The sequence below is a fragment of the Malania oleifera genome, chromosome 7, assembly GCF_029873635.1.
Source record: "Malania oleifera isolate guangnan ecotype guangnan chromosome 7, ASM2987363v1, whole genome shotgun sequence".
NCBI lineage: Eukaryota > Viridiplantae > Streptophyta > Magnoliopsida > Santalales > Ximeniaceae > Malania > Malania oleifera.
Window position 1 is genome coordinate 94870718 of NC_080423.1, and position 14056 is coordinate 94884773.

At 36.9% G+C, this 14056-nt stretch overlaps 1 protein-coding gene and 1 non-coding gene across 2 annotated transcripts; both read left to right on the top strand.

Moving 5' to 3' along the window:
• The first annotated feature begins 4597 nt into the window (after positions 1 to 4597).
• LOC131161029 (U6 spliceosomal RNA) lies at positions 4598 to 4701 on the top strand. The gene has a single exon (XR_009138192.1). It is a non-coding gene; the product is annotated as a U6 spliceosomal RNA (small nuclear RNA).
• A 2182-nt stretch (positions 4702 to 6883) lies between these two features.
• LOC131160611 (probable serine/threonine-protein kinase PBL8) lies at positions 6884 to 13134 on the top strand. Its single transcript, XM_058116445.1, has 6 exons — positions 6884 to 7272; positions 7649 to 7986; positions 8142 to 8277; positions 11676 to 11812; positions 11921 to 12044; positions 12441 to 13134. The coding sequence occupies exons 1-6, from the start codon at positions 7221 to 7223 to the stop codon at positions 12932 to 12934; spliced, it is 1281 nt and encodes a 426-aa protein (XP_057972428.1). The 5' UTR covers positions 6884 to 7220; the 3' UTR covers positions 12935 to 13134.
• Positions 13135 to 14056: the final 922 nt, after the last annotated feature.

Below are 14056 nucleotides of genomic sequence, written 5' to 3' on the forward strand. Positions count from 1 at the left end.
CATATTATTCTTATCCATATCATTTCCATTTGCTAGTTTACATATCCGTTGTTCTCATATCTGTCGTTTTTCATATTAACCATGGTTAAAATAACAATTATGTGTTTAGAACTCTCTATACCGATCGAAGATCGTAGTCATGCTTCCGCCCCATGACGGGTTGTGCGGCCCGAAGGCTGGACTTAACTCTGGTTGCCCTACCAGAGATAAATTAACCACATTCTATTGTCTGTAGGTCCGATTCGCTACTCCCACACTGGTCTAGACTCCAGGGGGACACTACCCTTCCCAGCACAATCGATCATCCCATCTCCACACTCTATCTAAGACGTGTGGGTGCACTAGCTCCGCCAAATAAATCGGCAACAATACTATGCCCATATTCCAGTTTACCAGTTTCCAGTTTACTAGAGTTCTCAAACCAGACATTGTCATTTAACAATCCCAAACACATGCATAATAAACCATATCCCAGTTTGATTATCAATACATTTCCAGTATTTCTTGCATCTCATACATATATCATAGTTCAACACAGAAATTTCCTTTTACTCATGCCACACAATTTAACAACTTATAATCATACGTTTACTGAAAATAAGCCGACCATAATCATCATTAATACGCTAAAAATATACATTTAATTTCTTACACAATTATTTAGAAAATCTGCTATTTTACCTTTTCTTTTTTGCTAATATAACTAGTAACACAGCTCTAGGCTTAGAAATTTACCATTTAAATGGTTGGCTTTTCAAAACTCACATGAAAATTATATATATATATATATATATATATATATATATATATATATATAACATTTTCATTTTTATCGGTTAATTTCACAAAAACCCTGATTTAATATATTCACCTTACTTGCTTTCTTGAATTACGTCAACAAGAATCCCAAAATGATGCTTGTGGCGCTCACCCGAACCTTGGATTGAAAACCCTACTTTAATCATATAAACCCCAATTAACCTACTATTTCAACATTTTATCAACCCACAACCTCAAATAAACATTTAAACCCCCAGAAACAAAGAATCCTAACCCTTGCCTCAACTTTGGAGCATTTCCTAAAATAGCCAGTTTAGAAATCTACTCCCCTAAATGTGTAGAGAATCTTCCCTAGAACATCGTAGCGGTCTCTGATCATTGATTCGAGTTGAATCTAGGCCGGATTTTGTTGGCCTTGGTGTATTCCCAAGAGGGGGGTGAATTGGGTATTTAAAATTTCTTCCTAGGTATGTTCAAATCAACAGCAGTAATACTCAACTTAGGGTCTGTCTATATACTCATAAACCCAAATGCACAGATAAATAAAATGTGTGGAAATTAAATCATGCGCAACATTTAGAGAATAACATACATGTGTAGGAATGTAAATTGAGGAAATATAAACAGTGCACACACGATATGTTATGGGGGTTCGGCCAATAGTGCTTACATCCTCGCCTTGGCTCACCAGCACAAGAATTCCACTAATGCTCACTTAACGGGTGGAGCGGTATTGGTTACAACCAGATCAATTAATGGGCCTGACTTCAACCTATAACCGCACCTTATCAGGATGGTGCACCTAGCTTTCCTAACCGAGTCTAAGCCAATTCGAGACTATTTACCAGGGCTAGTCTCCTTCTTCAGGCCCATGCTTAGAATACAACGAATATAAAACTTTGCATACAAATAAATGCTTCTTAACTAAGCAGATATGTACCAGTACAATCAATTAATGCACATCAATAATATAGGAATTGTAAGTTTGGTGATGTGATTTTGTGCAAACAACACTCAGCAAAGTATAATCTCAAATATGCTCAAGAGTGTACAAACAAGTTATTTCTTTGAAACAAGATGTAACAAATCTTAAGATTAGATTAGGGCTTCAAAGATGCTGATAAAAATATTCAAACTAACTTAAAAATATTTTCTTTAATGAAATAAGTACAAGAGTTGTTTAAACTATAGCTTGTAAAATAATTTGCACACAAAAATTATTACTTAAAGAATCTTGCAATAGCAATGCAAAGATCCTCAAGCTAATGAGTTTTCCCAACACTAGATTTATCAAGTTAAATCTGTGGGTAAACTCTTGCTTAACTCTCCAAAATCAATAACAATCAACAATAACACAAATGAGAGTATTAAGCGATTTACAATAGAGGACTAGCACAATAAGAACTCTCACAATACTTGGATTGATCAAAGGAAGGAGTGTATGAGAGTATTTGAAGTAGTATAGGAAAAATAGGCTATTTGAATTTGAGAGGATTTTTCACTAATTATCTTGCTAATCCAATACTAATTTTCACAAATGAGCCCCTATATATAGAAGTAGGGCAAATTATAACAGTTTAGGACATATAGGGTATTATTAGAATTGTTCTAAAATCATTTATAAAAATTAACCCTCTTTAACAGTGCTTAGTCGTGGTAAAAATAAAACAACGAGAGAGCTTTTGGGTGCTCGATCCACGGTTCGGTTGCCCAAATAGACTCAGTCAAAAAAGTTATTTTTGAACGTTCGGGTGCTTGAGTATAGGCTCAATTTGCTAAACCAAGGCAATTTCCATTTTGTCCACGTTTTGGTTGCCTAGTCAGGAGTTTGGTTAACCGAACTCATGTGTTTGGTCAGTCGAGGTTATTTTGAACATGAAGTTCGGGCTGCCGAGTTGATGGGGAAAGGTTAGAGTTATGGTTTGGTCACCTGAAGACGAAGCAGTCATTTAAGTTCAGTCACCCAAAACCAAGTCCACATTCTAACCATTCAATGGTTCAGTCGCCCGAAGTATTTTGAACACTAAGGGTTCGGTCACCCGACCTCTCACAATTTTTGTCTATTTAAGTTCTATTCATTTTAATTGATTCCTCTGATAATGCAAATGATTATGAGGACTATTTTATGTGTTTAATTTGTGTGGGGACCTAAGGAATTTCTAAGGTCTATGAGCTTACAAATACCTACATGCATGACATGCATAGATTATTACAAACTTTTTCCTATATTTACTATTATAGACCCGAATAGAGCAAATATTAATTACAACAAAAGAAGTCTTCGGGGTCTTTAGACTTTGAGTCTTCATATGCTATCAGTTGATCTGCTAATTATATACCTGCACATAAACTCGATAACCATCATATACTTGAGTATTTGTCATTATCAAAATCAGGCATAACCTATGAGGTCAACAGATTTGAAGAGAGAAGGCGAGGAGCGCCATTTTTAAAGAGAGAAAACGAAAAATTGAGGTTGCTTAATGAATAAGAAACGAAAAATTCAATTTATGCCCAGCCACCTTCGTTGACGAGATGACGTCTTCATCGACGAGCTATTGAAGAACATTTGTTGACGAAAGAAGAACTTCGTTGACGAACCTAAATTCTGAAATTCTTGTCGTTTGGGATCTCTTCATCGATGATGCCTAAACTTCATTGACGAACTACTGAAAGACCTTCGTTGACTAAAACAGGGGATTCGTCAACGAAGCCTACGGTTACCCTTTTTAATATTTTTTCCTTTCTTCTTTTCTTTATCATTTTCCATAAACTAATTTCCTGGGTCTCTACATTCTCCCCTCCTTTAAGAAATTTCGTCCTTAAAATTTTGCTGATTATTCATTTTCACATTTCTACAATTCTTAACTCATTTTATCCCATACAGTTAAGTAATATCACCGGATAAACTTTTGCATCATCTATAATTAAATAAATTCTTCATTATCTTAAACACAAATTCATTCCTACCCCTTTGGCTTTATCTACCTCATCGAGGACCATCGTGTAGACACGTGCTGGTCCACCACCACCTCGGGGTACTTGTTGATTTTCTAGAATCGAATTAGGTGCAGGTACAACAGGCAGCAGTTCCTGACAGTTCCTCTTGATGTGCCCCGGTTTACCGCACCTATTACAATTAGGAGTCCCGGTCCAACATTCACCCTTATGCCTCTTATTACATTTCTGACATAAGGAGTAAGACTATTTATCCTGGTAACTAGAATAACCTCAATTTGCCATCTCCAGTCGTGGGCCCATAGTATTTTTCTCTCTTTTCCACGATTCCTGACTACCCTCAGCTTGAAAACTAGAAGGTGCAGGCCTCTTCTTCTACTCTATTGGCTCTGTACCGCCCTAGATGCTCTTTTCCACTACCGAAACCTTGTCTACCAAGTCTGAAAAATTCTGGACCTAAAACCCCACTACAAGCACATAAAGTCTTCATTGTAGGCCTTTTTCAAACTTTCTGACTTTTCTCATCTCATTTGGAATTAGGAACAAAGCAAAACATAACAGTTCGACAAACTTAGCAGCATATTCCTCCACAGTCATACTCCCTTGTGTCAGATTAGTTAATTCCTCAATCTTATCCTCTCTGATAGATAAGTGGTAATACCTATCAAAGAATAACTCCTTGAATTGATCCCATGTTAGAACTATCTTTACTAACCTCTGTTCCTCTAGTAGCTTCACCAAAAGCCACCAGTGTTTTGTATCCCCTAACATCTTAAATATAGCATAACGGACTTTCTACTCATCCGTGCAGCCAAGTACTTCTAGCATATCCTCTATCTGCTGAACCTAGTTTTTTGATGTCTCTTCAGAGACATCCGATAAAATTGGAATGATACAAGGAAGAATAGTATGGCCCCTGCGCAAGGATGACACGAACAAATTTGAGAAATGGTCCAAATTTTTTTTAATGTGATATCTCGTGGAAGAAAGACTTAAAAATGATTTGATGTTACTACCCATATCAACAAGGTGTACCTTCCTTTTTGAGAACCTTCTCATAAGAACTCCACGGTTAAGCGTGCTTAACTTAGAGTAATCTTGGGATGGGTGACCTTTTGGGAAATTTTCTCAAAAAGTGTGTGAGTGAGGACAAAACACATTGAAAAAGACATGTGTTAGTCTATGGGGCAGTCATTAGTCCGATAAGGCCTGCCCCCTTATTGTATGGTCTAGGTGGAGGAGGAGAGACACAGTGCTCCTTGATCGACCTAGGTTGGAGCATTACAAAATGGTATTAGAGCAATTACCCAGTCGGAAGTGTGATGAGATTCACATCGCCTGGGTTTGGAAATGTGAGTTCGCAACAAGGACGTTGCGTTCTGTAAGTGGGGGAGAATGTGATATCCTATGGAAGAAAGACTTAAAAAGAATTTGATGTTATTACCTATATCAACAAAGTGTACATTTCTTTTCGGGAGCCTTCCCATAAGAACTTCATGGTTAAGCATGCAGACTTGGAGTAATCTTGAGATGAGTGACCTTTTGGGAAGTTTTCTCAGGAAGTGTTTGGGTGAGGATAAAACACACTGAAAATGACACGTGTTGGTCTGTGAGATCAATCATTAGTCTGATAAGGCCCGCCCCCTGTTGTCTGGTCTAGGTGGAGGAAGAGAAACGCAGTGTTTCTTGACAGACTCAGATTAGGGTGTTACAAGTTATGCTAAACCTCTCCAGCACATTCTCTACATAGTCGTCCTGAGATAACACCCATGAAGTGAGTTTTAGATATTCTTTAAAATTTTCATAATTTCAAAAAATAAAATTTCAAGGCAGATTTATGATTCTCCCACCAAAAATTAATTTTTTCTTCAAGTTTAAACAAACTAACATATTTTTCAAAGTAATCGCCTATAAAGTGGCTTGAAGGTAAAAAAATAAGTTTTTTTTTTAAACTTAAATTTAATTTTTAATTTCTATTTTATAGAGCACTCATTGAAAAATTAAAAAGTTTTCAATAAGAAAAAAATGTTTTTCATTTCAAACAAGGAGTGGTTTTAAGTAATTTCAAGTGGTTTACAAAATCTCATAAAAATGTTTTCTAAAAACCTTTTTAAAAATATTTTAATGAAAAAAAACATAACTTCTTATAAAAAAAGCATAATTTCTTTTCTCCTCTTTTCTCAAGGTATCAACTTGAGAAATTTTAAAGAGTTTTTATGTATGTGAAGGCATCTTTCAAGAAATCTTGTTGGTTTTTAGGAAATTTTGTGCTTATGGTTTCCTCATCCACCTTCCATAAGGCTCTATTTGGAAATTGGAAAAAAAAGAAATTCAAATTTTCATATTTGGTTATAAATAAAGGTAGGGAAGAAAATAAAAAATATACTAAATTTATGAACAAAATTTTGATTTTACACATTATTAATATTCCGTCTTTCTTATTTTTTAGTCATAATAAAACAAATTTTTATTTTTAATAGTATTTAATAGAGAAGGAAAATATAAGAGAAAATAAGTTTCCTTTATATTTTCTTATTTTTTTTTCCTTTCTCTAACTAAAATATTTTATCCAAATTTACCCTAAATATATTCTATTTTTTCCTTCTTAGAAATAATTCTATATGATTTAGAGAATCATGATGAAGAAGTCTAACAAAATAAAAGTTATCTTATTTCTAAAATATTGTTTGAGGGCATAAATTTTAGATATTATTTTTAAATTTATATGAATTTGGATGAAACTTATTACAATTTTATATTATATTCTGTCTAAATTTATACAAATTCAAATTTAAGACTTGAAATCTAAACTCTTAAATAGAGGTTTAGAGATTATTACCCTCCATGAGTATACTATTTTTCAATATCTATTACTTTATTTATATTTATTAAAATAATATATCTGTTTTAAAAATATTTCAATCAATTTATAACTTTTTTAATACCTAATTTTTACTGAATAATAAAATAAAATTTACCAGTAACATGAATTTTATAAACTTTTGTTCCAAAGTAAATTTCATTTTATTAATTTCAAGAGACAAATTAAGTCATCCCAGGGGTCATTGTGCCCTAGGGAGAGTTCAAAAGGTTTGCCAAAAAACTTAACTTATTAAATGTCCTAAGCCCTTTTAGTGGGGTCTAAATTTATGAGGAAATAATAACTACTCTTTTGTTAGTAACCCTAACAACAGTGACCGTAACTTGCTCCCATGATTATTAAACCCTTTTGAGGCACATTTTATAATTTCTTATTCTTCTTCTTTTATTATTCTTTAACCATTGAAAGTCATAGCAGAGAAAGAGAGAGAAAGGGACTGAGGGAGGGCTGATATGCTCTGTCTCTGGAAAGAGTAGGGGAGGAAGGAGGAGCCGCAGAATGAAACCCGGGGCCATTAGGAGAGGAAGAACACGAGGAGCACCACTGGAACTAGCTCTACCACTACACCAGCTGCATCAAACCCAGAGAGGAGCTTTTGAAGATGGGCAACTGTGGTACCAGAGAGGAGTCTGCTGTCGTCTCCCATGCGCAAGGTTCACTTTTGCTGCTCTTTCCAGATCTGGGTCTTGCTCCTTTTCTTCTCTTTCCCCCATCTTTTGCCTTTGCACATTAACTTTCTGCTTCTTTTTGTTTTTGTTCTTGTTTTTGCTCTCTGTCTCTCTCTCTCTCTCTCTCTCTCTCTCTCTCTCTCTCTCTCTCTCACACACACACACACACACACACACACACACACACGCCAATTTTCGTAATTTTGCTGGGTGAATTTGATTGGGTTTGCACGAATTCGATAATGTAAGCTGGGGAAGTCATGTTCAGTGGATGGGTACTCGCACTGGGTTTTCTTCTTTGTTTGTTTGTTTGTTCGTGTTTTTATCTGAGATTAAATTTGGGGGTTTCTTTGTGGGGCAGTTCAGCAGCTTCACATGTTATCTCTACCTGTTAAAAATGGCGGTTCGGAGAAGAAGCACAGTCGTTCCGTATCAGATCTGAGCGATCCTTCAACTCCGCACAACATTGAGGACTCTAGAAAGAATGCTGTGCTATATACACATGTTATCGCTTTTACATTGTTCGAGCTCGAGACCATAACCAAGAGCTTCCGCTCTGATTATATTCTGGGCGAAGGTGGATTTGGAACAGTGTACAAGGGTTACATAGACGAAAATGTGAGGGTCGGCCTCAAATCCCTCCCAGTTGCTGTAAAAGTTCTTAACAAGGAGGGCCTTCAAGGCCATAGAGAATGGCGTGTATGTTTTCCTCCCTACTTGATATATTTTTGTTTTTGCTACGCTTTTGTGTTTACTATTGCTTTTATTTTTCTGCTTCCCTTGAAGCGTATTGCTTCTGTTTTTGATGTGTTGTTTGCGCTTTTTTGATTCTTTTGCCCTTGTCTTCTATCCAGACGGAGGTTAACTTTCTTGGGCAGCTGAGGCATCCAAACCTGGTCAAGTTAATTGGATATTGCTGCGAGGATGATCATAGGTTACTTGTCTACGAGTTCATGTTCCGCGGAAGCCTCGAGAATCACTTGTTTCGAAGTATGTACCGGTCATTTCTTTCTCAATTTGATGTTGCTAAACCTTACTTTTCATGCGTGCATTTTGACAGAACAATTCTGCAAAACATATAAATTAATGAACTGGATCAATTTGTGTTGATTGTACATGAAGGCTGACGTGCAGGAGTTGGTGACTTGATAAAAACAAAGTTCCTGCAACCATGCAGGTTGTTTTATGCTCTATCTTTTTACCACTTCATTATTGTGGACGTGTCATTTCGACTCTTTAGAGGAGAAAACCTTACATCTCTGAGAACTTCATTCTATTGTCATTTGGGAGCTCTGAAACTTTCAATTATGGTAGTCAGTCTTAATATTGGTTCTAGAGTCAATGATTGCTACGTATTTTGTCTAATACTTGCCAATTCGCTAGTGAAGAGTCAGCCTTTTACTGAAACCACACATCAAATGCATTATGCATACTTGTAACTTGGTAAAGGGGAACAAGACAGTGTTTCTCAAGAGTTTCTGTTCAACTTTACAAATATTACCCCTTGCCTCTCTTTCTCTCTCAAAATAAATAAATAAATGCACACACTTATTAGAAACCTTGAGGAGATGAGTTGACAATGCCCCAACTCGCAATCTAATGCCACTCATTTGAGACATTGGATATTTGTTTCTTGTAATTTGCATCTCTTTCTTCCTTCGTGAAGCTTCACATTGGCCATGGGAGAAGTTTGATTTTAGCATTTGATTGGGGATGCTATGTTCTGCATTGATTATTCTGGTATCTATACTTTTCAAGTGGCCATAATGCTCTCTTTTCTAGTTTCTTGTTTTCTAAAGAGGATGGTGTTTCTTGGAATTTTATTTTAGAATAAATCTAGATGAAAGAGAAACAATGATCTTGATCAGCTATTAGAGGTGCTTGGTTCTTTTTCTCCTTGGGTAAATTTCCTATATGTCGCTGTTTAATCTTTTTACTCGTGATTTTAATGGTGTTTAGTTCCCTATGCACTCTCTCTTACTTGGAAAGCTAAGACTAGTTACAGTATTAGGGACATCACTTGTCTACCATCCTTAACAGTATTAATACCAATTATCTGCTAGAAGACCTTTTGAAGATTTGTCTCTAGATGTGTTCTTTCTTTGTTGCCAAAGTGGTGAATTGAATGTTGTTTTGTTTTTGCATTATTTTTTTTTTTCCTGGTGCATTTGGAGCTTGGTGTTTTTAGCAGTCTTCCTTGGAAATTTTTTTCAGGGATTTAGCGGTGCGGAGGGGAAGATACGCTGGGGATGTGCTATTTTGATGTAATGTGGTGTATTTTACTGTAACAGAACTCCAGATTCTTCAATGGAGGTTCAGTCCTCCATTTTGGTTTGGAGTGGGATTCCTTTTTTTCCCAGCAACTAAATTAAGCGCTAAACCTTCATGTGTTTTCATTCATACATCAAGTAGACGATAAGCAGGGTTATGACCAACTGACAGAAGAATTTATAGTCAGGGTGTGCAGAATTGCAAATGTTGGAATCTGTAAATTATCCAGTGAGACTGATTCTCTACTTGCTTCAGCAAAAACCAATCCATATTCTGATTCATAAACTTTATGCTAGATGAGTTCCAGTTAAATTTCTGAAGTTCAAGTGGTATTGAAAATCCTGACTTTTTCCTGTAAATTCATTTCAGTTCCGACCTTTTCTCCACATTGAAATCTAATTCTGTGAAAAAGTTTTCAAGCCTTTGGGAATTTTTTTATGCTTTAGGTTTTGAACCCAAGACTGAAAAAATGGTGTCAAAATTAAATCTTGGTAACATTTGAAGGAAGAGCTGGCTGGTCTGGCCTAGCGAGAAAGTTAGGCCCTGTTTGTTTAAAGATCTAGAATATTTTATTCAGATTCTTGTTTTTGAAAACAAAAGCAGTAAGTTGCATCATGCATTTTTTATATTCAAAAATGCAGTTTGATGATTAAATTCGAGTTTTGTTCTTCTAGATATGAAGCAAGAATATGTTTGGATAATTCAAAAACAATTTTTGTCTTCTTTCATTTTTTGGGTGGCTGATGTTTTATATGTGGTGGTGACTGTGGTGGCAGGCAGTGGTTGGTCTTGGTGGGCAACGGTGACACATGGTAGCTGGGTGTTGGTTGTCAGCTGTGATGATGACAGTCAATGGTGGGTTGTGTTGGCGAATGGTGACAATTAGTGAAGTTAAGGAATGTGGAACAAGTGAGAGATGGGATAAGAATGGGTTGGGAATTTAGCATTGCATCTGAATTGACAAAAAAATCATTTTGTAGAATCCGAAAATGGGAGTGTTTTCAAGACACAATCTTAAAAACAGTTACTAATCTTTTGTTATTTCATGTATCCCTTGTTATTGTATCCGAAAAACTTGCCAAATAAACCCTTCTGACACTCATTGTAAATTCAAGATCAAGCATAGTCATTGTTGGCAGACCATACACTTTTTTCCTTTGTCCCTTCGGGGCATAGTGGATTTCCCAAAGAAAAAAATAAGGGCAAAACACACTGACTTTTTGACAAAAGTATAGAGACTTCCTCCGAGGTTTCAAAAATCTTAAGGACCTCCCTTGAGGTTTCAAGAATTTTAGGGACCTCCCTTGAAGTTTGTAGTATGTTAGAAACCTCAGGAGAGGTCAATGGAATTTTTGAAACCTCTGGGGAGGTTCCTGTGTTTTGCCAAACCTCAGGGGAGGTTAATGGTGTCCAGAAAATAAAAATATACCATGTTTTGGAACTTGGAGTAGGACCTTGGATTTGGTTTGTGTGAATTTGGATAAAAAGTACGATAAACTCTTTTTGAGTTTCGTTAATCCACACAAATCCAAATTCAGTCCTAAACACAGCCTTAGGGAATTTGGATTATTGTTGTTTGTTTGTCAACAGATATTGATGAAACTACCTTGGCATTTTGTGCTTTGTATGGGATCTCTCTCTGGTGCTGGGGGGTGGGTGGTTGGGTGGCGGGCATGTCCTATCAATAATCACTTTGACTTTTTGTCATGCAATCCTGTCATATGCTTTGTTTGTCAATCTTTGAGTGCATTATCTGTGTGAGGTTATCCTTATTTAATTTACTTACATTACAGAAGTATGGCTTACTAATTTTTCTGCACTTTCTTGATGATCTGTTTGATTTATGTTGGAGGATCAGCATACAGTGATATGTTCCAATGTCATTATGTATATCTATAGGTTTATGCTTACCCTGTGTTTGGGAGTATGGATTTCAAGCGAATTTAGAATTAAGTGGATTCTGACAAAACACAATACAATTTTGTATTGAGTTTTGTTGAAATTCCTCACAAATCCAAATCCAAGCATTGCCCCTCCATGATACCAAACACAGCTTTAGTTTCTGATGCTGCTTTTTGTAATCTAAAGTTGATATTGGTCTTTCCTGAGGCATTCAGAGGCAACTGTTCCTTTATCTTGGGCAACAAGGATGATGATTGCTCTGGGAGCAGCCAAAGGGCTTGCTTTCCTTCACAATGCTGAAAGGCCTGTTATCTATCGGGATTTCAAAACGTCAAATATATTGTTGGACTCTGTAAGTAGTGTTTCTTAATTCTGGATGTCCAAGAGTTCTTTTAATGACCATTTCTTTGGCAAGTGGAATAGTTCATTCCTATCATAACATCTGTCTCTGGATCCGTAGGATTATACGGCAAAGCTCTCTGATTTTGGGCTGGCAAAAGCTGGACCACAAGGCGATGAGACCCATGTGTCAACTCGGGTAATGGGAACTTATGGTTATGCTGCTCCAGAATATGTGATGACTGGTGAGTTACCCAGCTGTACTTCACCACTTGATTTTTCAACGCCATTCCCTTGACTGACGTAGGTAGATAAATTCAGTGGATGCTTAATCAGTTAGAAAGGGATTGGAGCCCGAGCTACATGGAGGAATACCTTATACTATCTTTCTGCTTTCAATTTTTGAAGTTCCATAACATCACTCTGTTTATCTGCTTTCTGGCTAGCCAGTTTTACAAATTTTTTTCCTCATATTTCATTTCTTCCTTCTGGACTTCTACAATCAACATCAAGACACCGCCTTTCATATATTCTGTACCTGTTTGAGTTCATGTTCCCCGTACTTTTCCAGAATAAAGTATTTTGAGTTCGCCTGTACTTACACACAGTTTCTCAGTGAGACTTGTATGAAATGTGTGCAGGTCACCTGACAGCCAGGAGCGACGTCTACAGCTTTGGGGTTGTTCTTCTGGAGCTGTTGACTGGAAGGAGGTCAGTTGACAAGACGAGACCCAGTAAGGAGCAGAGCTTGGTGGATTGGGCACGACCAAAGTTGAATGACAAGAGGAAATTGCTGCAAATAATAGACCCCAGATTAGAGAGCCAGTACTCGGTGAGGGCAGCGCAGAAAGCCTGCAGCTTGGCATACTATTGCCTGAGCCAGAACCCCAAAGCAAGACCCTTAATGAGCGATGTGGTTGAGACCTTAGAGCCTCTCCAGAGCAGCCGTGCTGGCACAGATGAAGTATCGTCATCATCTTCCCTCATCACTGGGGCTGGCACATTTGCCATGAGGGGAATTTCCGATTACCGGGTGCATCACAGGTTTGGCAACAATATTGGTACCGGTGCTGGTTGCCGGTCCCCCAACCCCAGTTGTTCCCCAGGTGCGGCTGCGGCTTGCCGGGTCAGATGAGAAATGCATGCTTTGCATTTTGTATACTCCTTTGTAGTGTGCCTTCCTTGCCTCTCTGCACTTTCAAAATGACAAAATGTTGGTTTTGCTGAAATGTGGGTGCATTTGCTGCTTTTGTATTTCTATGTACATGGTGTAATGGTGATGTCAAACTCTCTTTCTATCAGTACTGCTCAATATGAATCATGATTTTGACTTAATGCTCCTGTGGGTTAGTGCTAACTATTTTGAAAAGCTATTCTTAAACGGACGCATTTTAGTGCATGCTGATCCTTTTTTGGAACTATTATATGTTCTCTGTTTCTCCTTCTATGGATGCTTGTTGGTTTATATTATGCTTTTTTTGATTCATTTTTGCCACCAAACAAGAAAAAGTGAATTTATATCTTCAAGATGTGGTTCAGGTAGTAGTGGGGGGCTGCGGGAGTGTTTTTCATGAAATCAGGTGTTCAAATTCCTCTCGGGTTTGTTTTCGTCCCTGAACTCCTGAATTTACACTTCTTTTGGAATTGTGTGATCAACTTTAAGGGAGGCAGGATTAGTCACGTGGATCGTAAAACGGACATGTGATCCCCGATGCGTAATCCAAGAAAAGAAAAAGAAAAAGTGAATTTATATAATTATATAATTCTTAAATATTTTTCAAGTTTTAATAGGGCTTTGAAGGGGGACAGTTTGAAAAAGGGAAAGAGCTTTCTTGGTGAGCACTGGAAAAATATTTTCTGACTGTCAAAAAATAACTTGAACTTCTAGCTCCCCGAAAGGCCAAAACCAACAGAATAAATGAGGCCACCGACATGGCATGTTTTGAGTGGACGTGGCAGGCAATGGGCGGTTGTAGCAGTCATTAAATACTTGCCACATGGGTGTGTTTGGCTTTACTTGTGTAGGAGCATCACAGAAGATGACTTGTGGCAAGCAAATTAGTAGGAGACAAATAAATTGTCCCAATTAGGATAGTTGTTTTTTTTTTGGTTACAAGGAAATAAACAAAGAGAAAAACACGTGGCAGTATTTGGAAGAATGATTTTTAAATTTGGGGTTAGATTTATATGAATTTTAAAAAGAGATTAATATAATTTTGTAATATGTTTTATTTAAATTCATACAAATTCAAATTTA

What these genes read in the sequence shown, in the direction of transcription:
- LOC131160611 (XM_058116445.1), top strand. Translation starts at nt 7,221, where the DNA reads ATGGGCAACTGTGGTACCAGAGAGGAGTCTGCTGTCGTCTCCCATGCG. An exon ending in TGTCGTCTCCCATGCGCAAG is followed by an intron (nt 7,273 to 7,648) that starts GTTCACTTTTGC and finishes TTTGTGGGGCAG; the next exon opens with TTCAGCAGCTTCACATGTTA. An exon ending in CAAATATATTGTTGGACTCT is followed by an intron (nt 11,813 to 11,920) that starts GTAAGTAGTGTT and finishes CTGGATCCGTAG; the next exon opens with GATTATACGGCAAAGCTCTC.